The sequence below is a fragment of the Grus americana genome, chromosome 10 (assembly GCF_028858705.1).
Source record: "Grus americana isolate bGruAme1 chromosome 10, bGruAme1.mat, whole genome shotgun sequence".
Taxonomy (NCBI): Eukaryota; Metazoa; Chordata; class Aves; order Gruiformes; family Gruidae; genus Grus; species Grus americana.
In genome coordinates, this window is record NC_072861.1 from 23,793,267 (window position 1) to 23,819,936 (window position 26,670).

General features: G+C 44.6%; 1 protein-coding gene and 1 long non-coding RNA gene across 3 annotated transcripts in view; both read right to left on the minus strand.

The window, feature by feature from the left end:
• The window catches only part of LOC129210586 (uncharacterized), a 131,424-nt gene that overhangs the window by 76,123 nt on the left and 28,631 nt on the right, over positions 1-26,670 (minus strand). The gene's annotated exons all lie outside the window — the stretch shown is intronic.
• Positions 29-25,088, minus strand: GOLM2 (golgi membrane protein 2). Of its 2 annotated transcripts, XM_054836480.1 has the most exons (10): positions 24,350-25,088; positions 17,892-17,946; positions 16,851-16,953; positions 15,704-15,794; positions 14,631-14,775; positions 13,685-13,765; positions 13,216-13,314; positions 11,649-11,822; positions 5,817-5,984; positions 29-1,763 (listed from the first exon to the last, which is right to left on the minus strand). In XM_054836480.1, the coding sequence occupies exons 1-10, from the start codon at positions 24,674-24,676 to the stop codon at positions 1,690-1,692; spliced, it is 1,317 nt and encodes a 438-aa protein (XP_054692455.1). In that variant the 5' UTR covers positions 24,677-25,088; the 3' UTR covers positions 29-1,689. The 2 variants fall into 2 exon arrangements, with proteins under 2 accessions (XP_054692455.1, XP_054692456.1); XM_054836481.1 differs by lacking the exon at positions 5,817-5,984 and having other exon boundaries at positions 24,350-25,082.

Here is a 26,670-nt window from a genome sequence, read left to right on the forward strand (position 1 = left end):
AAAAGAAAACAAAGCCCAAAGCCTTACATACTTTAAACAACTTAATTTATTAGAACCCATAAATGTTGCTTTCATTAGAAGAATCAAGTTAACACCTAATTCAGGGCGAAATTACATTTTAAGACAAACAAAAAACCATCGTGCTTAAATACAGTATTTACTGAAGACTGCTATTCTTAGAATCCTGGTACAAGTTTATACTTACTGTGTGGTATTAGTACGGTATCTAATTCTGAGCAGGTTCAGCATTTTATTTTCAACTGAAAGTACATCACACCATGCAAAGGGCTATTTCCCCCCATCTGCCTCCCACAAGTATGGAACGAAGAGCTCAAGCCTTAAACAAAAAAATCCTTGAGATGCATTGCCAGAATCTGAAATTTTTATTTCTTGTCTATTTAAGACTGATTGGTAGAAGATACCTGTAGCCAAACAAAGTAAAGTAAAATAGTATGACCATTGAAATGTATTTAAAAGGTTCACTGAATTGGCACTGAGCAAACCTTAACTGTTACTTCAAATTGGAACCTGAGTACAGAGAGAAAGTACAATCACCCATGTCATAGGCCCGATGATTTCTTTTCACAGTAGCCCTTTTGGAGAAGCAGGTTGGGTTAATAACCCTGATTTCCACTACTGGAGATCAACAGAATCATTTCCATAAAATTCAGAAAGTGCTGAAACACAGAATACAAAAAAGTATCTAACTTACAAACCTTCTGAGATAGAAAATCAAAACGTGGACCATGGCAGATGTTGAGAGATCTGTATCAAAGTATTAAATTGTAAATTAACTTGCGTGGCTGCGACACAGGATGGATGCTCTCGAGACAGTAAACCAGGGCGTACAGCATTTTACCGAGGGAAAGGGTCCTTCCTCCCCCCAGGGTTCCCACAAAGCCCATGCAGGCTTGGCCGTTTCTCACCAATGCGCTCGCTCTTTCACACATACACAGCGATTCCCTACAAGCTCCGCTGAATTATTTGCATTACCTTTTAAAAGCAGCTGTTAGTTACACAACTTTTTCAGGATGCATCAAGTTATCGAAATTCTACTATCACCGCTTTCCAGCGCTAGCTGAGACTGGGTCGCCAGATATGAGAAGTAACACGGTACTTGCTCCCACAGACTGCCACAGCCTTTCCTCGGTCACATTAAGGAAGGAGCAATTTTTTAAACATTCGGTTTTCATTCTCAACTGACAGCTCACCTGCAAAACGCAAAAACACAGCACTCGTGAGAGAAGCAGGAGTATTTTTGCTCACACAGGTATTGTGTAGAAAAGGAGTCCTTTGGCTGTACATTGTTTCCACAGTGTATTTGTTACATGAGATACAAACTGTACAAGTTCTCCAGTTTACAAAGTTTTCTAAATTGCAGAAACAATTCAGCCCGTATTTATAATATTGGTTTTAAATGTAAAGATTATTACAGATAAGGTACAGTCTAAGCAATTGGCTCAATGTAACAACAAAAATGTATTTTAATACAATTTGCAATAGTACAACTATGTACATATGTACAGAACTGTTTCCTTCTGTCACTTCGCTGACTTCGAGCGTACTCATCACTATTATCAGCTTCCTTTAAAGTCAGCAACGCCGACGTAAAAATGGTTCAGTTTTGCAGCACTTCAAGTTCCTCAGTGGAGATCTCTTCTCAGCCGTGGTTTCTGCTCAACTTGGGCCTTAAAGAACGCCATCGCTGAAGCGTGGCTTGCCGTAATCAACGAGGTCATTTTGTAGATCTCTTTCTTCATCATCTGCAATTAAAATATTCAGATCAAACCAGACACGATACTACTGAACCACCATGTAAGCAGACTCCCAGAACGCGCTGCTAATGCGTACGTCTGCTCTGAATCAGCCTCGTCTGCTTACAGGAGTGAAGTCATCGGGGAAGCTACGGGGAACGCATACGGCCTGCGACCACGTCCGGCTGTCAGCACCCTGGGAGCGGCCCCTCGAAGAGCGGGGACCTGGCGCTGTTCAGTACCTCTGGCTTTATTGCAGCCAGCTTCAGAGATTTATTGACTGCAGAGACTGTAGAACTGGTTAAACTTCCTACTGCAATTTGAGAACTTTCTTCTAAAGGTTTCAAACTCTCCCATTAAACCCCAACCACTCTGGAGAGTCACACTGCCATTTCTAACTCCTTCTGGAGGTAACGCATTGTAAGATTTTACAAGGGCTGGTAGCAAGGGGACGACCCCCCCAGGCCATGGCCATACTTTTCCCACCTACTTCTCAGTGGGAAAACCGATCCCCTCCACACAAATGCAGCACAGCGTTTTTCAGCGTTGGGGTTTTTACTAATGCTGGAATTGACTTCGCTGTCAACGTTTTTACTACCGCTATCTCCTATCTCAGGCTTGAGGGCAAAATTTGAAGAGAGACTTTTAACAACGTAAAAGGCAGCTCTCAACCTTTTCAAACCTCTTATCAATGGAAATAAATCCCTGTTCTCTCTCCCAGCATGGCTGAAGAATCCACAAGATGTTTTTCACCGCTGCTCCGGAGCAAACCCAGCCAGCCCAGCTCCTGTGAGATCAACAACACTACTCCCGAATCACGGAGTAGCTGCATCACCGGCCGGGGACTCCCTGGCAGGGCAAATGGCCACTTCAGGGTCAGCTGCTCCGTACAGCGGATGTACAGCTCTGTCCCTGCCTGGAAGAGCTGAGGGCTCTCACCTTGTCTTTCAGATCCAGAAAGACTGTGTCTCTCCGCCACTCTACCTTGTCTACGTCTTGACTTCTACTCCTTGGGTTTGGGCGTCATGAAAAATCAAGATAAAATAAACTTGTGCATCCTTAGCATAACCATTCACTGTAGCACATGCAAAAAATCCATCAAGAAAATGCACATTCAGTATTTTTTCAAGTGATGTTTTAAAATACAATATTCTGCATTCTACCTGCCATCATTCAGATATGTCCTGTGTGGGTCCCCAGCCTTCCTCAAGAAATGAAAAAGCCCTAAAACTTGTGTTTGTCTCAATAAACTCTTCCCACATTTCAGCTGTGTTCCTTCACGTTCAGGAAAGATGCTTGTTCAGAGGAACGGAGAGTAAAGTTGAAGTTTATTAAAGTCCTTTACTAGAGGAGAAGCTGGCTGAGGCTGGCACCAGCCTGCAAGCGAGGTGGGTCCCCGTCGGTACCCGACTCCCAACAGCGAAAGGCTGAAGTTACCTACGTGACACGCGTTTGGTAAGAAGCTACCACCACAGCACTGTAACCCTCCACCGACCGGCCACCACTAAACCACATTTACTAATAGTCGAAACCAACAACTTTCAGCCACCACCTTGCATTTCAAACAGGTGTATTTAAATATCGTCACCTCGCATCTCCAACCAAAAGCAGGAATGTCAGACCGGAGACTGACTTTCACTCGAGCCTGTCTCCCAAATTTGTGTATTTTTCTCTGATAATTTTGATCTAAGGCCCACACATTTCTAGTGGCAACAGAAAAACATGTTTAATTAAATTGCTTTGTTTGCACCTGCCACAAGCTTTGTTCTAGCCTAACACAAACCCATGTGATGTTTTTCTAATAGCTTTTAGTCAGAAATTCAGGGGGTTTTCCTCCCTAAACAATTATAACCACCCTCCCTCCAAACCCCCCCAGTTCTCCCCTCTCCTACCCTGCACACAAATTAGTGTAAAGACTTAACACAGACACTTTTTCTAAAATGCTACTTCTGGAAGTACGAGGTGCCACTGTGTGACTTGTACCTCAGATCAAGTCAACGAGTTATTAGGAAGCGACAGAACAGAGGGCTTGGAAAACTAAGTCTGAGGTAGTGACGTCCGCTGCTCGCCTATTCTTCCTGAGAAGGCTTTCCCAAGTCTCTCGTTAACCTTTACGACCAGGTATGAAATGCATTATGTGCACACAGATACACAGAGGCCTTGATCAGAAAAAAGATTTTTTGCCAAGTCCAAATTTAAAGCCACCCGAGCAGTGAACTGACAGGTCCCACTTCTAACGGGAACCACTTTTATGAGGCCCCTTTCAGTTCGAGCTCTGATTTATTCAATATCCCTTGCACAGCAAGCTGCTGCATAAGCAAAATCTCTACAGTTTTTAACAATTTTCCACCACTTATTACTATATCAAACCCAGCCTTTCGTAAGTGAATACAGAACGCTGTTTGTGTTACAGGTAACTGTTTACAACCAACACGGTGTGAACTCTCGCTCCCTAAAGCCACCAGGTCCCCACAAAGGCCACCCCAGCAATGATTCGTGCTGACGAGCAAACCAGCACAGAGCTGTGAGCTACAGCAGGAGCTGCGTCCCTGCACCGCCCGGGGAGCACACCTCCTCTTCCTCACTCCTCCTCTTCCTCACTCCTCCTGGCTCAGCAGCTGCAGGTAGCGAGGAGCCCACAGGCTGAGGGAAATGGTAGAGTTAGCACAGATTTCCCTAACGGTTCCGTGGCCTTGCTTAAGACTGAGAACTGCATTCCGAAGCCCAGGCATTGCCCGCTGCTCACCAAGGGGAGCTGAACTAAAACCCATGAAAACCCCAACCTGCCCAAGCGCTCAGGTCAGCAGAGCAGAGCTCAGACGTACAAACGTGCAAGACGTACCGCGCTTTCCTCTTCCTTACGAGATCATAATCATCAGGAGCAAGTCTCCTACTTCACAGCATCGACAGAACCAGCTGCACACACGCTTGTAGGAGCATGTTACAGCCCAGCAACAGCCCGTCCAGAGGAGCAGCCTGTAGCAATCCAGAGAGGCTAAACTCCGCTGCTCCAGTTTTGAGCAAAAGTGTAATAAAACAGGCCACGGCTTCTGGAGCAGCAGCACAGTTTTCATTTTTATCAGTAAGTTAATTAATTGCCCAGGGTTCTGATCCATACTTTTCTTTTGCTTGTTCATGAGTTTCGAACTACCAGCCCAGCCAAAAAATGCTTACACTGCATAGTTAGATGCATGCCCACAGAAATCAGCTTTTTATCAGCTTTTGTCATTAATTATGCTTGGATACCAATTAAATACATGTCTGAAAAACTACCAGCTAAAAAACTTGCATTATGAGGATCAAACTCAGGGTACCTGTAGAACTTCAATTGGGGTTTGGTTTTTCCCCCCCTCTTTATTTTGCACTCTCCTTAACTGGAAATACTAGATACGTTTACGGAAACATTTTCCCCCTACAGACATGCAAACCTTTCACAAAGCATTACCAGACAACTAGATGGAGAAGGGTAGACAACGTGGCAGATACATGGCAGACAAGCGATGGTGAGGCGATGCACTGAACCGCATGCAGAACGAGGTGGCGAACATGCACGTACAGGCGTTAGGCCGGCACCAGATTAATGACTTGTGAAGTTAGGTTAGCAAGGAAAACCAGAAGCCTGTTGAATCTGTGTACAATGCACGAAAATCACACTTGGAATTGCTAACGGAGACCTCGCCGCGTGCCGCTTCAGGGCAGGGGAGCCGAGAGCAGCAGTCAGAACAACTATGCTTCTGTGTTTGAAAGTTGCTTCAGTAACGGCAGCAACTGCATCCCAACTAGCTCAATACCAGATTTGGGGGCTTAGGCAAAACCATTTCTGAAATTTGAAGCGTCTTGATGTTCCTAGCAGAAACTAGGAATCAAAACCCTCTCGGTGAAACTGCTGCAACGTTGCTTTCACACGGGGAACAAGACCGAATTGTAAAGATTGCCTAAAACTTATTTATTCTGTATTAGAAATTTGCGATCAGCTAAAAATAGCAAGGCTTTACACAAATTCAACAAGTAAACTCAGCGTGGATTTTATTACAATGGGATGGAGATAAGGCCCAAGCTCACCTTGGACGTCTTCTTCTCCACCATCACCATCCTCTTCCTCATTGTAAGCCAGCTCAGCCTGTTTGTCTGCCTCATACTCACCCACGTTACCATCATCCCCATTATAATCTGCCAGTTTAGAACCCTGCTGCGGATCAACAGGGGATTCATTCTCATCAAAGAATCGGCCTGTGAAGTAGGCAAAGGATTAAGTCAGAAGCAGAGAGGAAAGAAATAGGAAGATCCTAAACGAAGGCTGACCGCAGGTTCTCGCAGGAGTTTCAGCTGGAGCGGAGCAGGGGCAGAGGGAGCAGGTTTGGGCAGGGGGACAACAAGGCTGATGGACGCCCCTGCGCAAAGGGGACGTGCTCAGCCAGTCGGCAGTTGGGTCTTGTGCAATCTGATCCTTACACGCGTCGCTCCCTGGAGAGCTGGAGTAAGCATCCAAACAAAAAGCTCCACCCTCGATTACCTACAAACACTAATAAAACTTTCCTTAAAGTGCTGAAGTGCATACAAAAACTCCCACTGTATCCAGAGTTTTTTCAGAGGAGGACTGGCATTTTCCTACACACGATGGAGCAATATATTGCTGACTTCGTACAGGGTAACGGCTGCAGAGCACGTACCACACTGTCAAGGGTAAAAATCCAGCAGAGACCTGCCTTCTGAATTGACTTTTTATAAACTACCTAATTAATTTGGCTTTACACTCTGGTTTCCTATTAAGCTTTAACGGTTTTCAAAATGTTCCGAATCCAGTATTTTTGGTCTCCCAGCAAAGAATTAAGAATAGTCCCAGATACTGAAACAATGCACAAGAAAAATGAGAATTAGCTGGAAGTATGAAATGACTCGACAGTCAACCAAGCACACAATGGAAGATTAATGGTGTGATGTCAAGTTCAGAGCTGGTGTTTAATGGGATATGAGATCTGTTCGTGTCCAATGCAGTTCAGTCTGCTTCCCATCGCTTAAAGAATGCAACACTGAGTCTGCAGAGGATAGCAGCCTGGAAGGATTATGGATAAATGGAAAAAAATAGGATTAAAGTGCAATACAATCTCTACGGACTGAGAAAAGTCTGCCGAGGTAGACGTTAAGTGATTCACAGCAGAAGCAATTAAACAGAGAAGTAAAACTGAAGAATATGATTTAAACATTAGGATTAAAAAGGAGGTTGAGGTTATGATGGACAGATGTAAAAATTATTTCTTAAAACAATGAAAACTATCGTGTGGCAGTATATAGAAATCAGGACAGAGACAACAACACGGTGGGGAAGAAAAGCTGAAGAATCACATCTAGTGCAGCTCAAATGTACAGAAACAGAATTTTCAGTTATTTTCATAAAATAAGCAGGAAGAAACTATGATCCATTTAGATATCAGAAGTTTAATATGTTACTCATTCTCTATTCATCTCTAATTGAGCAATCCTTGCTATTACTGTTTGTATTCTTGGACACTGCACTATATATAAAAGAAGACAGAACTGTACAATTTGCACATATTTAATATAAAACAAGCTATGGAAAGGCAACCAATACACTTCACTTACAGAAAACCAAGCCTGTGGAGATGCCAGAAATACTGTGACAAACGAGGTCTGGATAAACTTAAGTGGAAAGAAGAAAAGGTTCAAATCTCGGAGCGAGATCCTAGGAAACACAGCAAGCCCCCGTGGCCGTGAGCTGGAGCTCGGGGAGCAGCCCAGCGCTCGGCACAGCCCTGGCAAGCTGCACTCTGGCACAGCCTCAGATGCGGCTGCTTTTTGCTACGGGCTTCACTCTGCTCGAAGCATTTGGTGGTTTAGCTCGAGCTACTTCAGAGCACGGGAGGAAAGGCCAAGGCTCACCAACAGTCGTTCTGGGCTCAGCGGTCCTGACAGCCACTCCACCGTGTGCAGAGCCAGGCGTGCAAACCCGTAGGCAGTAGATGACTTCCTGCACAACGGCAGGAGAACGGCAGTGCTCTCAGACAAGGCACAGGTAACGCTCTGGGGATACCAAACACCAGGAGGAGTTGCCGGTAGCTCGAGCCAGCCACACACCGATTGCTTTCTGCAACAGACACCTGAAGCCTTTCTGGGTCTCTCCAATCACTCCAAGCACGACTTGCGCTCTGTAACGCAGGCACTACTACATGGACTGACTAATTTGAGGCATGGTGGAATACGTTGTCACGAAGCACGAGAGGTTAGTGACAGCACGGGACACCCCATATGGATGTCACAGATGCTAAAACCTGCAGGTAACTTTTACCAAAATGAATTCTGAATAGACACATGGGATATTACTCAAAGCTGGATCCTTACAAACACACTACTCAGAGCAGCTGTCCATGTGCTCATTGCTAAGGACTTGCTTACAGGACAGCGTTAACCAGCAGCATGGACTGGAGGTTTGCTGCACCCAGCTCTTTCCCAGGGTGCCAGGTAAGAGCACAAACAGCGATGCTGCTGCAGCCACTTTCAGGTTCTGCTTCTTTTAAAGCCCGATGGCTGCAACGTGCCCGTCTCTGGGCCTAGTACCAAAGTTACTTTTTTATTTTGATAGCATAGATTTTAAAAGTAAAATATCTTTTGGGAAGAAGTTCCCCGCTTCTGAAAGCGGACAGGTACGACAGATACCTGACCAAGGAGGGTCATTCCTCTCATCCCATGGGCTGATGCAGAGCAAGTTTTGAAGCGCTCAGGAACCAAAACCCCAGCCAGGCAGGTCTCTACAGCGAAAGCTGCATGCTGGAGCCGGGCGTCTCTACAGCCCAGGGATGAATTTATCACCAATGGACCATTCGGAATGCTCACTGCTGATCAGTCAGGACATAAATCTTCTACCTGGATAAGCTGTTTCCATACGTGATAAAGTCCCTCCCTCACTGTATCATTACAGTGCACAACATAAGGTATTACAAATGTGAGGGAGCAAAGAGAAAAGGAAAAGACTCATCAGTGAGGATTATTGACTTAGGCACCCATTCAGATCCTGCATGGAGACGCTTCATCCACTGCTCCTGCCTACACAGCTATCCCCCATCACTCAATCCGTCACAGGGCAGACAGCCAACTCGGTTAAAAACCCCAATGCCCGCAGTACGAAGGGCTCTCGCGTCAGCTGCAGTCGCTCAGCCAGACGAGCAGCTCCTCTGATAAACTAAGTAGTCTTGCAAATCTCAGGATACACAGAGTGAGAGAAAAGCTTGCACAGGTTGCATGCCAATTCTGAATACACCTATCCCGCTTCATCGGAAAGATCCACGAGTGATATTAAAGTAACTGAAGCCTTCCCTAAAGATCCATTTCTAAAAAAACCCACCAAAAACCCATATAGTAAATCAATGTCTATTCCCTACCTCTTCAAACCTGGTCCTTGTAGAGCTTTTTTTCTCCTTATACTAAACCCTATTTATTTATTTTTCTCTCCCCTGAATTCCTTCCAGCTTCCCATCATCTTTCTTTGATATTTAAAGCCAGAGGACGGCCTCAGAGGCTCTAGGTAAACCAGAGTTACTTACTCCGTGTTATTATCTTATTTAACATTCCTGTTAACACATCCCAGAAGAAAAACCTCACTTCAGACATTTGTTAGCAACCAACTTCCACTCTTGACCACATCAGTTTGGACCGACCTGCTCACTTGCTATTCGTCACTCACTCTGTACAGTAATTCTCCATCCTTACTGCAGACTACTTTATGTTTACAAACGTTTGTGTTGCTGAACCCACATCTCATACACTGTTTATCATCCAGCACTCAACATCCCAAACAGTGCCAAGGAAAGGAGCATCTCTGTAAACCTCACAGCAGCTTTCCAAATAAACCTGTTAGTGATACCTATGCCTGGAATGTTCTTTTCTTAAAGTTGTGCGCTCACCAAATAGCAATTTGTTCCTGAGCAGGTCTCTGGTAATTTGCCTACGACAAAGTCACGTTCCTGTTTTTACTGCTTTCCTTCCTTTGAATACATTATTTTCAGATCATATCCCTTTGACACAACCTGTTCTCAGAAAATCCCCGTTACCCACTTGTCACCATACTCGAACTGACTGGGACTTGGTTCGGTTACCTCCCCGGGTGTCAGACCGTGCTGCCAGGGCTCTGCAGCTCCTCAAACCCTCTGCCCGCTCACTTGTAGAGACAAGTAGGGCAGCACCTCTCCCAAAGTCATTAACGGCTCACAAACCACGTCAGGGAGCTTCTTAAACCTCTCGCGTGAGGCTTGGCATGATCTGCGGGCTTCGGCCTCTGGGCCTTTGGGGGTGGGGGACAAGGACAGAACACGCTGGACTCCTACACCCCTTTACGCCAATGCCCCCCCTACAGCTACCTGCTCGCAAACCTGACCATATGCTCACAGGCCCCATTTTACTTTAACCTCTGCTTCAGAACAGCAGCTAAAGCATTTTACAAGAACAAATGGAGTATTATTTCACACTTATTTCTGTTATTCAGGGAATATTTAAGAGATTGCTAGAGGTTAACACTTTTTTCCTGCAATTTCTGCAAGCTACAGAATCTTAAGCTACAGTTCTAGACCACGAGAAGGAACCAGAACCAGAACAACTTAACTCTAACAAAAGGAACTTCACAAACTGAACCTTTTGTGGCAAAAATGAATTCATAGTTTCACGTTCCTGAGAGTGACCCTAGCTTTCAGAATTCTTTTCATTGGTCACTGAAACCCATCCATGATTCTATTTCAGCAAAATTGCTATTTCTGTACCACTGTGTGTATGATCCACAGAATTAATGCAGGTTTCCAGCAGGAGGCTATAGAATCCTTTTTTCCTCCCAATTTTCCTGACTCTGAAGATGGCTGTTCCCATGTAATAACTTGTCATCTCGGGAGTACAGACAGATTTTAATCACAGAAACCAAGGCCTAAGTGAAAGCTACTTAGCTGTGAGCACAACAAAATCTAAAGTTGAATTTATAATAGCTATAAAGAAACATCTTATTTGGGTAAAAAACAAGAGGAGATGTTTCAGCACTGTGTTCTTTTTTCCAGGTGCCCCTTCCCCACCCAAACGCTAAACAATGAGAATTAGTTCTTTAAAAATAACTCGGTTGAGGTACACCTCATCAGTAGGCTCTGTGCTATACCTGGGAGTACAGCGTCTCCACCCATTTCAATAGAACGTTCCCGTAGGAAGATGCTCAGTCAAATGCTGGAGGCGTTAACGTTCTCCCAGCGTTACGGCGTCAGCTGCAAGGCAGAGACGCATCTCAAAGCCAACAGCACTCAGACAACCGTACGTACATTTGAAATCCTTACCACTGCCTGCCCGCTAAGCCTCAGCGGCATTACCACCACCACACGCAATACACAAGCACGGTTTGCTGCTGCCTCAACACTTCTTCCTTGAGCAGACGAGGAAGAAGAGGGTTCTGGAAAACTTCCTCACACAGAACAACAAAATTCCAGCCAATACACATATACCACCAAAGTCAAAGTCCACCCGTGTAGGGACTGACTGATTACGATGTTGTCCAAACCATCATCTTTAAGTTAAGTAATATAGCGGGAATGTAAGTAACTCAGTGTTGTGCATCTATCAAAAGTCTTTACTTAATCTATTTAAATGTGTAGTAATTTCCAAAAACATTTTAAGTTCCTATAAGCAAATTTTTTTTAAAAGACTGAAAATATGTGTATGTGTGTATATATATATATGACAGATGACACATTAAGGCATATCTTGTGCACAGTAACATATTATGTTTCTTTTCAGGCGTACTCTCCAGAAGGCCGCCTGCTGCAATGGTTCCCATTCTCCAGGCAGGCACTATTACAGATAGAAAATGAAGCAAATTTCTTAATATATTGAAGTATGAGATATTGGCCAACTTACTTTGCTTCATCTTCTGCAAGTCACTAACTCTGCTCTTTGGAATCTTTATATGGTCCGTCTCAATTTTGTGTTCTTTCTGGTTTTCCATATTTTCTTCAAAATTTAGGTGCTGGAGAGAATTTGGAGGTATCTGCTTCGCAATATCAGCGTTTCCATCATTGTCACTGTGCAAACCTACAGAATGAGGAAGCGTGTTTGGTTTTTACATGGGTCCAAAAGAAGGCTATCATGTTATCACAAAAGTTAATTAATCACATTTTAATATGTAACCAATCCTAAGTCGTTACCTTCTCAGCCGATTTTCTGTATGTATTTAAATGCTTGATGAAGCCCAGAACAATAATACGTTTATGTATTTTTTTTATCCTCCTACTGATTCTGCTTTTCAAATCTACTAAGCATCATGTATTGTTTCAAGAGCTATGATCTGAGGAGCAGGTTGCAGCAGGTCACAGAAGTTATGCTAAAAATAATAAGCAGAATCACAGGACTACACAACCAAGGAATACAGAAAAACCCAGTCCCCTTGAAATTCACATTGACCTTCCGTTGATAAACTAAATTCAAAGCAGCAAGCTTTTCACTTGCTATCTTTTATGTTTTCTCATTAATAAAAGTCAAAACAAAAGACTACCTCAGAAGAACAAAAAGAAATGAAGTATTTTAAAATATTTGACATTTGGAAATAATAAATTTTAAATGTGTTCACAGACTTTGAGCTCACCAACTTTGGTTTTCTAATCTGCTTACACATCCACTGCAAAAGGAAAGAAATTAAGAAATACTTCTGTGGCCTTTTTTCAAAAGAACCACCGATGGGCATAACTAAAAACTTCAATCTGTTTGGTCACATCACAAATACATAACGAGTACGTTATATTTAATGGTTTTTACCAGGACAGTATTTGAAGATGCCACCCGCAGTGCAGATACAACCTAACGTTCTGTTTGACATTGAAGTGACTTCATCCACGAGCACTAAATTTAAGTGTATTTTCTAAGGATTTGTGTCCTTTCTAACCGCGATTCTTATAAATCCTTTCAGTGCGGTACTTTTAGTTCTCTCATGTCCTAATCCTCCCCCGCATCACCCTCAAGTGAGCTGTTCTCGGAAACGGGAGGACACTGAGCAAGCGGAGTACTGCTGTCTCATCTCTAGCTGGCTACCAGCAGATCAACAATCAACTCTTGATGAAACGTTCCAGCCCTGTCTAATTAGTATCCCTAAGGACTAACTTCAGTTACTCTCCTCTGTCCAGTGGAGAAATCTTGAAGCACTTATCTTTAAAACTTCTAATGCTCAAATTTAGCTGAAGTTGGTCAAAAGGCTCAGACGTTACTGGGGGAGTGAAAAGAGGTGGTACAACCAGCAACCTCAGGATACAGACTGAGAATACACTCAATCTTGCGTCCTGCAGAAACTGATCCTTGGTTTTCTTCTCGTAACCAGATCAACCACAAAAAAAGGGGCTGGCCACGTACATCTAACATTCATGACAGGTAGCAGGTATTAAATGGTAACTTTCCCACAAAATGGTGACTTGTCACCTGCTAATAAGAATTTTACCTGGTGCCAGATTTGGAGCATGGGGCTGTTCGGTTGGAAGATTTATAACGGGCTGATGACCTTCACTTTTAGGAGCTGAAATAAGTGGCTTCTTTAAAGCTGAAATAAAATACATGGACAAAAGCATTTACATGAAACAGACAGACACTATATACCAGGTCCTCCTCTAACAATCTTGTAAGCTTTGTTGCTGTTGTTGTTTTCTTGTATTTAAACCATACATGAAAATACAAAATACAAGATTGGGGGGGGGGGGGGGAGGAAATAATTATCAGAAGCATTCAGTTTTTATAATTCAAGCCTCTAAACCACGGTAAAAATTATCAGATTTTACACTCCACTTGAATTTTGTTACCATAGATAGACTTCAAAACTTTGTATTCACTATGAAACACATGGTATTCAAACAGAATATATATATACGTCACCAAGAACCCAAATGTGAAAGTATTAGAATATTTCTCCTAACCAGTGGGAGTATCTTCAGCTTTAGCCGGGTCATTATCTTCTATTTCAGGCATGCCCGCATCTCCTCCTGGTTTGATTTTCTCTGTAAGACAAGAATAGGATATCCTGCCTAACCTTTACATTTGAACATTGAATCTCCTTCCTGTGGAAGGCTCTAAGACCAGAAGAAAAGTCCTTTATCCACAGAACACGTCCCATAGCAAAAATGCAACTACACCACTCCTTATGCTGTACTGCCAGAGTCGCTGAGGACTGCTTTGGAGCAGTGATCCCAAAGTCAGTGCAATCTTCAGAAACAGAGGGGAAACAGATGCGCTGCTCTTGGTAGCAGAGTAAGAGAAGCCTGCTGCAAGAAGCTGGCTGGAACAGATCCTGAGCTGATACAAAAAGTGCTGATTCAGCAGCACAAGAACTAGAAACAAAGGAACCCACCTGCCTTGCAGGGAGGCAACAACCGCAACAGTTACTCACCGAGAGCCTCCCGTACAACTCCTGACAACCAAAGGTCCCCAACTGCTCCGCTGCCTCACCCAGCTAAAGCCCTCTCACAAGGCTCTGGTGCTCCTCACCTCCAGTCACCTTCTCTGTGCAGATTCCAGCTCCCCAACAACACGCCCCATGCCTAGCCCACCCCAAGGCACCTCACAGGGAGCGGAGAGGCAATCCCCAGTTCACAACCAGCCACGTGAGGAAGGAGATGCCGAATGAACCAACAATGCAAATGCAAGACTCACACAAGACTCTGCAAGAACCTACTTTAACGACAAGACGTGCCAATCTCTGGGTACCTATCAACTCCAGTTTAGTGCAATCGCATGCAGATAACCAAGTTATCCGAGCCAAATAATTCATGGTTCTACTTCAGAGAAATGCACGATTCTGTATGATAGCAAAGGATATAATACAACTGGCCCATTATCTATCAGAAATTACAAAAAAGGAAATACCTTTGCCATTTACAACATGATCTGAAGGCTGCTCATTCTTTACAGTGTTTTTATCTTCTGCCTCTGGAACAGTCTTAGATATTGCCTGGTCATCGTTATTGGGACTTACTTCAGTGTCTTTACTGGACTGAATTTTTTGTGTGGCCTGTTAGAACAAATTCACAAAGAACTAATATTAAGCACATCCCTGAAAATTACAAAACAAAACCCTTCAAATTCAAGTTTACTTTGGGTAAGCAAAATTGCATTTATAAATTAGATGATCACCAAAGCAAACAACAGCAGAAGTCCTCTATATATGAGCCTGAGCCCTGAGGGTAGGAGGTAGAGCATGGACATGTAACTTAAAAAAAAAAAAAACACACGTAAAATACAGCATGGCTGGGTGACATTTACATTGGCATATGTAGCTCTTAAGTATAACGCAAAGAGGTTAGGGCATCGTTGGCCTTAAGCCTCAGGTCAGAGGCTTTGAAACAAGTCTGGATTTTAAGGAAAGATCCGACTGAAATCTACTTCAAGTCTGCCTTATTATTTGAAATGTTTGTAAATGGAGATGAAGAAAATGAAATTTTAAGAAGAGCAGGTTATTTCGTCTCATTGTAGGAAAGAGGCCCATATTCTACTGGCAGCTTGCACCATATAATGACACCCTTGATACCATTCAAATACCATTGTTATTTGCATCACATTAGCACCTTGAGGTCTCAATAGAGATCAGGTTCCCTTTGCAATAACCTATATAATGCTGTAAGAACACAGATCCTACCCTGGAGAGCTATAAAGTAATATCCATTTTACAGAGAAGAAACTGAAATGCTTAGCAATGACGTCATGCAGGAAGGCTGTAACAGAGCAGAGAACGAAGCCTGATCTTCAAGGCTCAGTTCACCGACTGAGTGTAAGAACATCTGCCTGTTTTGCTACCACCCACTTAGGGCTGCCCAGGATGATATTTAACGAAAAGTTGGGGGAGAAATGCCAAAGGCCTCCATGTTTCTGAAATGCCGAGTCAAACCAACAGCAGACTTCAGGCTCTTCTAATTCAACCACGAAACTTAGCCACGCATTACCTTTTGTTCCCGCACAATTTGGTCCATTAATTTCTTTATGTTTTCTTCATGCTGCAGTCTCATTTCCTTGATCTGCTGCCCACACTGCAGACTTGATTAGAAACACATTATTAGTTATATTTAATTTCTTGTATCTGCTCTCCCATAAATAAAATAGGGAAAAAAAATATAAAAATGAAGTGGCACAAAAAGCCAAACCTGAGATATAACTAGAATAGTCTGTCCAAAAAGCCTTGTCCTGGAATGTGTATGGAGTGGAAATGGACTGAATACAGAAAGAAAGCAGAACTGGAAAAAATAGGGACAGAGCAGAAAAACAGTAAAATAAATAGAATGGCCTTGAACATATTTGCTTGAAAACCTGGGAAGCAACTGAAAATTCAAGCTTCGCAGTTAATCTGTCATCAGCATATATTAATTCCACTAGGAAAACAATATATCTCCCATGGCTGTCAACACAGAAGATGCACAACTACTACTATCAGTTACTGCTTCAACTCAAATAACGAGATCTGAATGACACAGCCAAGCGTCCCAACTTCTCCCACAAGCCACACAGAGACCAACCCAATTCAACAACGTCCCTGTTTCCCACAAACACTCGTAAAGAATGGGGTGTGTGAAAGTTTCAACCATTCTCTCAAGTGTTAATCTTCCCATTCCTCAAAGTTTCAGAAGTAGTTGTTCTCCCTGCTTCTCCATCGTAAACTTAAAAGGCAACTCAAAATGTCGATATACACAATGCTTTCAACTTCAGTGGAAAAAATAAAATTACACTTTAGAAAGCAGCAATTAACAACCCTGGTGGCTTACAGAACTGTGTTGATTAAACTCTTCCAAGTATTTGTCAACTAAGATCTCCACTTTACAAAAGATGCATTGACTTAAATTGTCCAATGCTGAGCAATTCTAGCAAGTCACATTTTTCTTAGATAATATCTCACTTCGGGGGGACAAGTAGAACACCACAAAAAACCTGAACTTAAAAAAAAAAATCAAACAACTAGCTAAGTGAAAGTTACATCGCCAAGTGAGTACACTCAAGTTGAGAATTAGCAGAAATAGCATTAATTTACACTTTTTAATAAATACAGACTTCCAGTACACACACACAAACCTACAGGCACTAACATTCCTGAAGACGTACCTATCGTATTCCAATCTCCTTGTAAGGTAAGTATTGTTCTTCTTGTACTCATGAAGCTGATCTTCCTGGCGAATGAATTCCTGACGTAATTCTGCTAGTTGTTCTAGAGCAAAAAGCAAAAATCAACATGAATATGGAAAGATAAGAAAAAAATGCCCCACAGTGAATACAACTTTCAATATTGCTATATAAGTTAAAAATTTGCTCAACTAACTTGGAAAAGATGCCAATTTACTCACGTATGCCAGATGTCACTATGAATTATAGCACAGTTCTTTTGACACTATGCCAAAACCCCTAAATTATTCTTTACCTTTTTAATTCAGAAGACTTACACAATGCTATTTCACCCATCTGTTGGAAATCTCCTTAATTTCCTGAAAGATTCTGTTATTCTGAGTAACACAAAAGTACTACTAGGTTACTTTAGGCACAATGGTCAAATAGTCTTTTTCTGCAATAAATGTACAAAAGAAGGTGCCTTTCCACTCTCCATAAACCAAATACATATTTCCTGTCTTCACAAGTTATTGTTGTAGCAGTTCTCCCTGCTCCTCAGGCTACAAATAATTGTTAAGCTTCCTACTATTTCAAGTTGCAATTGCATAGATACAGGCAGAAATGCCAAGTATGGTGTCTGCAGGCATGTACACATTTTGGCATTAGCTGTTCCATACAGTAATCTTACTGTATGGTAATTGTAATCATGTCTGTATTTAACAGCCTTAAAAGATGTTTTCCGGACTGTTTCAAGCCCAGCCTAAGTATCACAACGTTGCTGATCCAAACGGTACTAAACTGCGTATATGGTCACAGAAACGACTCTCGGGAGTGCCAGAACACCCGTTCTTTGGGCAGACAGCAGAGCCAAGTCTACACGAGCCAGCCCTGCACCACCCCAGCCCAGGTAACGAAGAAATACAGGAACTCTCACATTACGCGATGCTCCAGCACCACTTGATCTTTCATTTAAAACCTGTGCTGCAGTACCTCGGCAGTTAAAACACACACAGCTTCACTGCCTGCCCATAAATTCCTTACCCTTTAAACGATGTATGTCTGCCATTTGATAGGATATGTTGTTCTGCAGCTTCATCTGGAAGAAAGAAATGGTTATGTAAATACAATCAGCAGTTAGAAGGGGTTTAGACTGAGAAGACATTGTAAAGACAACACACGTACAGGATTATCAGAATGACGTGTTCAAAGTTCTTGTAAATATAAGTAACGTATATTTATTTAGCTCTAAGTGATATCACCAACCTGAACACTATATTTAGGCTTTGCTAACAAGGACTTAAATTCATTTCCAGAACATATTTCTATCAAAAAGGTAGATTCTGTCAGGACTAAAATAAACACACTGCATTCTAATACTGCAGGAGACAGTGAGTTTCCAATGTTGAAGCATAAATGTATAAAAATAAACACGCAGCTTCATTAGCAAAAAACAGTTTCTACCTAATGTATATGTAAAGTAAATTTTTAATGTGATGCCTCCTAATATTCATAACACGCACTTTAAGAGAGAATCTGACACCAGTAGACTTCCACAACAGCTTTTAATTTGGTATTTTTAGTAAGGAAAAAACCAGCAGTTACAATAAATAACAAACGCATGTACACAAAGTCATTAAGTAAAGTTGCTTTGTCTTGTTCTTACAAAAAAATAGCACACATGAAGAGAAAGATGCACCAGTAGAACATACTGAGAAAGGTGAAAGAAATCCAGGGCCATCATCAGGCCACACTGATGCTGAAATTATTTTTCTTGGAGTTTCGTGATCAATATAAACAGTAACTCTGGGAAGGTGCTGGAAGAGGGTTGTCCCTCCTGGGTTACCAGCTCGGTTACCTCTCAGAACACCACAACGAAGCACACTGCCCTACACACAGGCGATTCCAAATCCCACACAGGCTCTGAGGCTCAGTGTCTGAGCCACTTACCTGCACTTCCCGTCAAAACGAACCAGACACATGCCCTTACTTAAAGGCTTCCTCCGCCCAGCTCTACATTCTCTTTTATCAAATTATTCATGCCTCTAAGAATGTTTCACAGAATGTTTTTGCTTTTAAAAGAGGCACTCCAACCCCGGACTGTGGGATCTGATTTGTCCCATATGGGTTGGGGCAGGCGTTTAGAACTGGAGAACTACGGCCGTACGAGAACTGATGAAATCGTGATTTTCTGCAGAACAGAGTGTACAGGGAGGCACGCATCCAACAGCTCCAGTCACATAACAGGGGCTCCTCGTGAAACGGAGCGCTCCATCGAGAGTTCCCTCCGTGCCAGACTACAGCGTCCTGGCTCATCCCTAGCAGCAATGCACAGGGGCAGACCTGGCAGCAGACCCTGCCCCACCGCCCGGACCAAAAGCCAAGAGCCTTTCTGGAGTATGGAGAGGCATCGGCGCTGCAGGGGGAACGCCCAGCCAACTCACAAGGCTTTTCCCAAAAAAAGAGCAAATGTGGATGATGCAATCTTTTGGTAACCTGAGAACCCTACCCTGAAATAGGCAAGAAACTAAAAACACCCAATAGGGCCCGTACGGAGCCTTCTTGGCATGTCAGAGCACCGTGAACCAGTTACAGGCTGCTCGGCCCACCGAGACGCTGAAGGCACTCTACTTACAGGAATCCAAAGAAGGACACTTGGTTAAATCAAAGCCTGCGTTGGATTGCCTGGGCTTTATTTCAAAAGCGCAAGTAACCCCGTGGTGGGACCTCACACAGAAGAACAAGATGAAAGCTACTGCCAAGACTTTCTATTCTAAGAGGCACCCAGCTCGTCATCAAACTGGGACAGGGGAATGGATAAAAAGAGAGTGATTTGTTGAGCATTCACGAAAAAGCATCTTTCCCTATTTTGCAAAGCCACTGGCAATAATGACCAAATTTTTCCTGTCGTCCACTCTAATGCAGTTCTTTCCTGGAACCTGACAAATCTACAAACAAAGGAGATCCTGGGAAGTAGTGGGTTGGTTTCAAACCTTCATCTGTCAGAACTGATAACACAGAAGGCCTTCCCACCAGCTTGCTTCTGCTCACCCTATAAAACATTTGACGTGCAATGGGCTGGGGGAGGGTTGCCTGTCTGTTAGGAGGAGCTCGGTTTGAAGGCAGCATCGGTTTTATCACACAATCTTTCATTCTGGCAATTTTGAGTTTCAGAGAAAAGTGACAGAATTTATATCCAAAACAGCTCAGCTGACAGCAAATGTCCCTCATCTGAGGGACAGAAAGGGAAGCAGCTTTTATATGATTCATGGGATCTGTTCCACCTACACATGCAAAAAACCACACTCCACAAACTGTGGCACAAGCCCAGTTCTTTCCGAGTTGTGTCCTCCTTGAGCCTAGACCTATTTGCACTGTTCATATTTCTCAGTGGCTTCTCAGTTTCTTTCCAAAGCAGTTGGGATGTATAAAAGAAATTCTCTGTAGCCCAATGAGCTCTGCACAGGAAAAGCACGTCAAAAATCCTGTGTGTGCTGGAGCTACGTGCATGCAAGGCAACCTTCCAGCGCTGTCTGAATCGTAACAGGTTTGTCATATAATGAGAGGCAATGTAAAGAAAGAAAGTTATAAACACGTCAGAGCTTATCTCTATGTATGGCAGGACAACTCGGATGGTAATGCTTCCCAATGAAGCGAGTGGCAAAAGTGCAAACATCCACTCCTATTTCTCTGTGCGTCATTTCTTTACCGAGCAAGGTCATCCTCCGAACTGCCTGACAAAGCAGCACGAGGTGGTGTCCGTGCTCCTCTGTGCAACTTCACGAGCCTGGACATTTCCAACACATCTCTACATTTTGAAAGCTGTTCAAAAGTCTGTTCGCACAAGGGTCTACGTGCCACAATTCCATGGTCTTTCTACTATGGTCAACTGCCTTTTTCAGAATAGGCAGTGCTATCATCAAGCAATTAGTACAGTGTTGAGATGACACTGTGATCATGAGGAACATGCAATAAGATTGGAAGATGCACTCAACATCGCTGCTGTAGAACTACAGCATTGCAGACTGAGGAACTATCAAGAAGTTTTGGCAACAAAGAACACAACCAGCTGCTCCCAAGGATGCTTTACTAAACAGCTGCATCCTAGGAAGCATCGTTTCTCGGCACCAAAGGGGCAAGGCTGTATTACACATCTGGCATTGCTGGCAATAGTTCTGGAATGAGAAAGGCACGCTCCCGAGAGCCGCGGTACCCAACACTGAGCTACAAACCCCCCCACACTGGACAGCTGCCATTTGGAAGCACTCCACCACAAATTCCTGCCATTCAATCATTTTATTGAGCTTATTGCAAAGGGATGTGTAAAGCCATGGAAAAAAAAAAGTATCCTCACGGTATGCTGCAAAAAAGCATGAAATACTCAGGAAACTAATGCCAACTCTGCACACGTCACCGCCCCGGACACTGGGGCAATCCCTACCCCTGCTTGTCTCCCCAGAGGAGAATCCCTCTGGTTTGTTCAAAGGTCCAGCACAAGCTCATCACAGAGTGACAGGAGAATTCCCAAGAACTCATGCTTTTTCTCCCCCCCACCCCCTTTTTTTTTTTTTAAACACAAGACACTAGGTCACACTACTACACTTGCTCATAAGAGCAAACAATATTCTGGTGCAGTGTGACCAGCTCATTATGCAGGCAAGGGGAGGGAGGGGAAAGACAAGGGTTTGGGCTTGACTACAGATAGCACTGAGCTAGGAGGAAGCAGCCTGCAGAAATCCAAGTTGCCTCAGCACTGGAAAACGCACGCTTGATTTACATGACCTCAAGGCAAAGAATCTCTTAGGGAGACAAAGAGGCATAAAGCAGAACTGACAATGATAGCCACCAGAGCAGCATCTTTCAAACAAGCTTTCCATGAAAAAAGCCTTGATCTGTCGTGATCACTTGATACTCTGGGAATTACCAGTGTTGGTGTTTTATTATAGCTCCTGCATTTCACAAACGGACATTGGTTTGTTCAAAGAACATCCTTGCCAAATTCTATTTTGAGAGAAAAAAATTACCATTCAAGCCTTTTTTGGTCAGACACTTTATGCCTACTACTCACTATTTTTTTGTAACAGATCTTTATTCTCTAAAACACAGCTTTATTCTCTAGTCTCTAAAGTACAGTCACTTAAAGTGGTTTTTAAGAAGAAAAATGGGATTGTTACCACTGAGAACATGACAGTAGCTCACATGGGAGGAAAAGAGCAAGGGACAGTGACTGGTTACTGATAAAGCTTACCGTTATTCTTGCCTATCAAGGCACATTGAACATTTTGAATGCAAGAAGATGATATTCAAAAGCTACGAGCTCACACGACCTTAAACAGCACCTTCTGGAACAAAGATACAGGGCACATACTGCAGTATGCATACAATTAGCAACGAAATTAATTTGTGAGGTTTGCTAGTCACATCTGTGAGATGCCAGCCTCTGAAAGCACTCAAAGACCAGCCAGACTTCGGGAGAAGACCCCGGTGGTCAGCAGGCAGGGCAGCTCGCCAGCCCCTCCTGGGGCGTTTGTATCACGCACATTTTCCAGTGACGCTTCCAGTGACCCTTTCTGGACACCATGACTTGTGCCTGCGCTTTTTCTCCTGGTGTTCTACAGTAAAACGTTATAGATTTCCAAACCCCACAAATTTCTTGTGTTAAAAGCAAGCCTTGCCACACAGCCCAATCGTTGAGAACTTCCCTGGATACCACCAGTGGAGTTCTACACCTGTCAGTCAGTTACAACACACGGAACAAGCTCATTGCCCTGTGAACGTAGGCTAATGAACGGGAACACAAAATCAACTTCACCTCCATAAAGAACAGCCATACGACAAGTACCCACCTACACTACTTCCCTTGAATATCCTTAGCCACTTTTCCAACAGCCCACAGCTCACAGGCAGTTTCAATGCATTTATCAGCCTTCAGCAAACTTCCTCCATTGATGTGCCCAGTCTGGCCGTGAATTCCTGTGATTTTAGTGTCCTCAGCAGCCCGAGAAAGGGAGCTCCAACTCGGTAGCCTGACTGACCACCTCTCATGTTTTCAAGCCACCACCATCTCTGGTAGTATTGGCCCTCTAGTTGCATGTAAAAGTTCAATTAAAAAAAAAAAATCAACAACAAAGCAGGCCCCCCAAGACCCCAACAGTTTAGAAAACTACTAGTTTTCTGTCTTTAAGAAGGGGAAGCATCTTTGTTAAAACCTAACTGCTTTGAGGTCAGCTTCTCTTGCTCATCAGACTTAACTCTTTTGATATCTATATAGAATATTCATAAATTAAACTAGATTTTATAGTATCACAGTATTTTTAATCACAATGGTGTTAGTTGCATCTATTTCCAACAGAGAGCACCAGTATCCACCATGACAGACCTAATCAGGCTTTTCATTCCAATCTCAGAAAAAAAATTTTAGAAGTTTAAAAAACATGTTTGCTGAACATACAAATGACTTAATTTTAGTGGTTCAGCAGGAAAGAAAACACAACTTTAACACAAACTAAATCAATTTGAACAAGTCCGTAATGAGACATGCAGTTATTCAGATTTTTCTGTGAAAACCAAATGCATTTTCTTATACTGCTCATCAAACATGTGACATGAAAGGGCCAGAAAAACAAACTTAGCCAGTAATAAGCCCGAGAGTGTGATATTTCCATAAATCCTACCATGATGAACAGCATTGTTCAGTGAGCAGAATTAGGAACTGCATGCAAATAGAGTCCTCACTACCATACCCGATGTACAAGTAAAAGAACTTGTCTGCTTAACTCCTCTGGGAAGAGTTGTCTGCGATTATTATGAAAGCAGAACAGTGAATGTTGATGCATTCGCTCATCTTCCCTTCCACAACAAAAGAAATCCCCAGGCCACTTCCACAGAAAAGGGCAGGCTGAATTTTCTATCAGCTCGTCTCTTCGCAGCTAATGAAAATCAGATGTTATGTCAGCAGCAAGATTTTATTTTTTTTCAAGTATATGCCATCTGCGTAAGGACCAGCCCCTGGTGTGCCATGCATTTGGAGAGAGGCCAGCTCAGGGTGCTACTCCTGAACATTACACTTGTTTCATTTTCCTTAAGGCCAAACAAACTGCAGTTTTAAGGCTGTACGCAGCCTTTTGACTGACCACAAGAGATCAAATAAACTCAGCAGAGGAGGAAAGCTCATTAAAAAAAAATTAAAGACAGCGGTCTGGAAGACAGCGAGCTCTCACAGTTTCACTGGTAGCACACACACTGCCTTTGCTGGACATTTTCAGCTCTTTCCTGGGGTGCGTTCAGAAACCCGAGCGTACTGCAAACGTCCCACCAGCAGCCAACGCACCAGCTGCACAGCCCCGCACCTCCGGGGGCTCCGTTCACCCTCAGGCTGCAGACGCTGCAGGGACCCCGGCCATCGCCAGGCGAGAACAAACGGTGTCCCCCGGGGCAGAGCCACCCCCCCACACCCCGGGGGACCCCGCCGCCGGCGGGCCGGGCAGCACCCTCCGCCTTACCTTGCTGTCCTCGCACTTCTTCACCTGGCCGTCCCTGGCCTGCAGCTGGCTGCTCAGGTGGCTGTAGTCGGCCTCCTTCTGCTCCAGCTGCTTCTTGTGCGAGTCGACCTTGCCCATCAGGTCCGAGTTCCGCTTCTCCAGGCGGCCCCGGGCCACCTCGGTGCGCTTGGCCTGGCTCTGCAGCTCGGCCACCTCCTCCTGCAGCAGGGCCTGGCGGGACGCGGCGTTCCAGCAGTTGAAGGCGAGGATGGCGATCACCACCAGCAGCGCCACGAAGACAAGGGAGGGCAGACGGCCGCCCCTCCGGTTGGCCCCGAAGCCCACCATGGGGGAAGGCCGCCGGGCGGGGGCTTCACCCGCTCACCGCCTCCGCCCGCACCTGAGAGGGGAGAAGCAGGCCCGGGGGGCAGGGAACCTGCTCAGGGAGCCGGGCGGCGGGTGGAGGCGCTGCCCCGGGGGGCCGAGCGCATCCCCGGCGGCGGAGAGCCCGGAAGGCGGCGGGGCCGCGGGGGGTGGAGGAGACGAGAGGAGAGGAGAGCAGAGCGCCCTGCCCGGGGCGGCCGAGGGGAGCGGGGCGAGAGGAAGCCGCGCCGGGGACAGGCCGTGCCGCGCTCCGTGGCCGGCCCAGGCGCCGCTCCCGCCCCGCGGGGAGGGACAGGCCGCAACGCTGCGCTGGCGCCGCCACCGCGGCGCACCGCCCACCTCACCGGCCGGCAGCGGGCCGCCCCGCCCCTTCCGCCGGGCGCCCCGCCCCTTCCGCCTGCCGCCTCTCGCGAGACAAGCTCCTCGAACTCTCGCGAGAGCGCAGCTTCCCGCCGCCCCAGGGGCGCCATCTTCTGTGGGGCGGGCGGGGCGGCGCCGGCGGCTCGGTGGGGGTGGTGGGGTTCTGCTGCCAGTGGCACGCACCCGCTTACACGCACACACATATCCCCCCCACCCGCTTACACACACACCCCCACTCTCCCGGCGGCACCGGGACCCCAACGGGACGGGATGAGCCGCTGGGGCGAGATAACGGGCGGTTGGCAGGGGAAGAAGCAGAGTAGGATGCTCAGTGCTTCCCCTGAAAGGTGTTTCCTGAGGAAATACAGCATGTCTTCGACATTATGTGAGGAAACTTGTTCCTCGTTTTATAAGAAATAGTCAAGTAAAGCATTTATTCTTAATCAGATTGCCTCACAAACTATTAATCTCTTACCGCTACAGCACGTGTGTCTCACAGGGAGGAAGGGGGACAGAACTGGTTGGAGACACGAAGGTGGCTTCCGCACTCAGGACGTGGGGCAGTTCACAGCATCAGGCTGCAGCCGCCTGCTCACCTTTTATTTATGAAAAGGCAGATCAAAGCAAAGGCAGGCATGCAAGGTTTTACTGCCTCAGCGGTTGGTTTTTTTCTGTGATAAGATTTAAGTAATAGTTCTGCTGCACTCCTGTGGCCAGGCACCTCAGACAGGAGGAAGGGTTTGGAGTGAGCTCCTGTGGTACAGCATGTGCATGATACAGTACACCCAAGCTGCAAAATGGTGTGAGAGGATGTGGAAGAAGCAGAAGGGGATCTCCTGATAGGAAAAGAAGGACATTGAAGGAATAAAGTGTAAAATGCGTTCCTCTCCTGACATACAGCATATGTTGTGCAGAACCTGTCAGCTGTGATAATAGCGTCGTAGCACATACATCCCTTTCTCTTTTCCACCTGATTCTACACCATACTTGCATACCAATATTTGCATTTTGGCACTTTAATTGCCGCTATACTGGTAGCCAATTAATTTGCCAATCTGCTTTCTGCAGATGGCGGTGTAGATTCACATTCTAAATCCAGTGTTGCAAATTGTACTTCACTGTGAAGCTAGAGCTGTCCAGGTTTTTAAGTCCGCTCTATTGAGCTTGTTCTTTCTGGATACACTTACTCTGGGCAAACCTGAACACTTTGGGAAAGGAAATGCTTGTCTAAACAATGTAAATACAATATAAACATAACAAATTACAGCTCAGAATTCTACCTGGATTTCACACACGTTGGTTTCTTACCAATCTGCTCAGGAGTTGTAGCAAAAAAGACAGGCCTGTAACGAAGGCCTACTTATATGTGTTAAGAAACTATTCATTATTACTTTAGGTAGAAGGCTAATGGTTCTTAGAATGAGCGCCTGCTACACATCATGATAAAAAGGAGGAGCTACAAGACGCTTCAAGGTCCTTACGTACGTACTTCGCAGAAAGGGAGGACACTAACTGCCTCCAGCAACATCCTTATCTTCCTGAGGCGTATAGCGAACAATTACCAACACCGAAGTATTAAGAAACTAGGGGGAAGGTAA

Coding starts and splice junctions, on each gene's coding strand:
- GOLM2 (XM_054836480.1), bottom strand. CDS start 24,676: ATGGTGGGCTTCGGGGCCAACCGGAGGGGCGGCCGTCTGCCCTCCCTT. Junction 13,766..14,630: donor TCATGTTGTAAATGGCAAAG/GTATTTCCTTTT, acceptor CTTGTCTTACAG/AGAAAATCAAACCAGGAGGA. Junction 11,823..13,215: donor TGCTCCAAATCTGGCACCAG/GTAAAATTCTTA, acceptor CTCATTCTGTAG/GTTTGCACAGTGACAATGAT.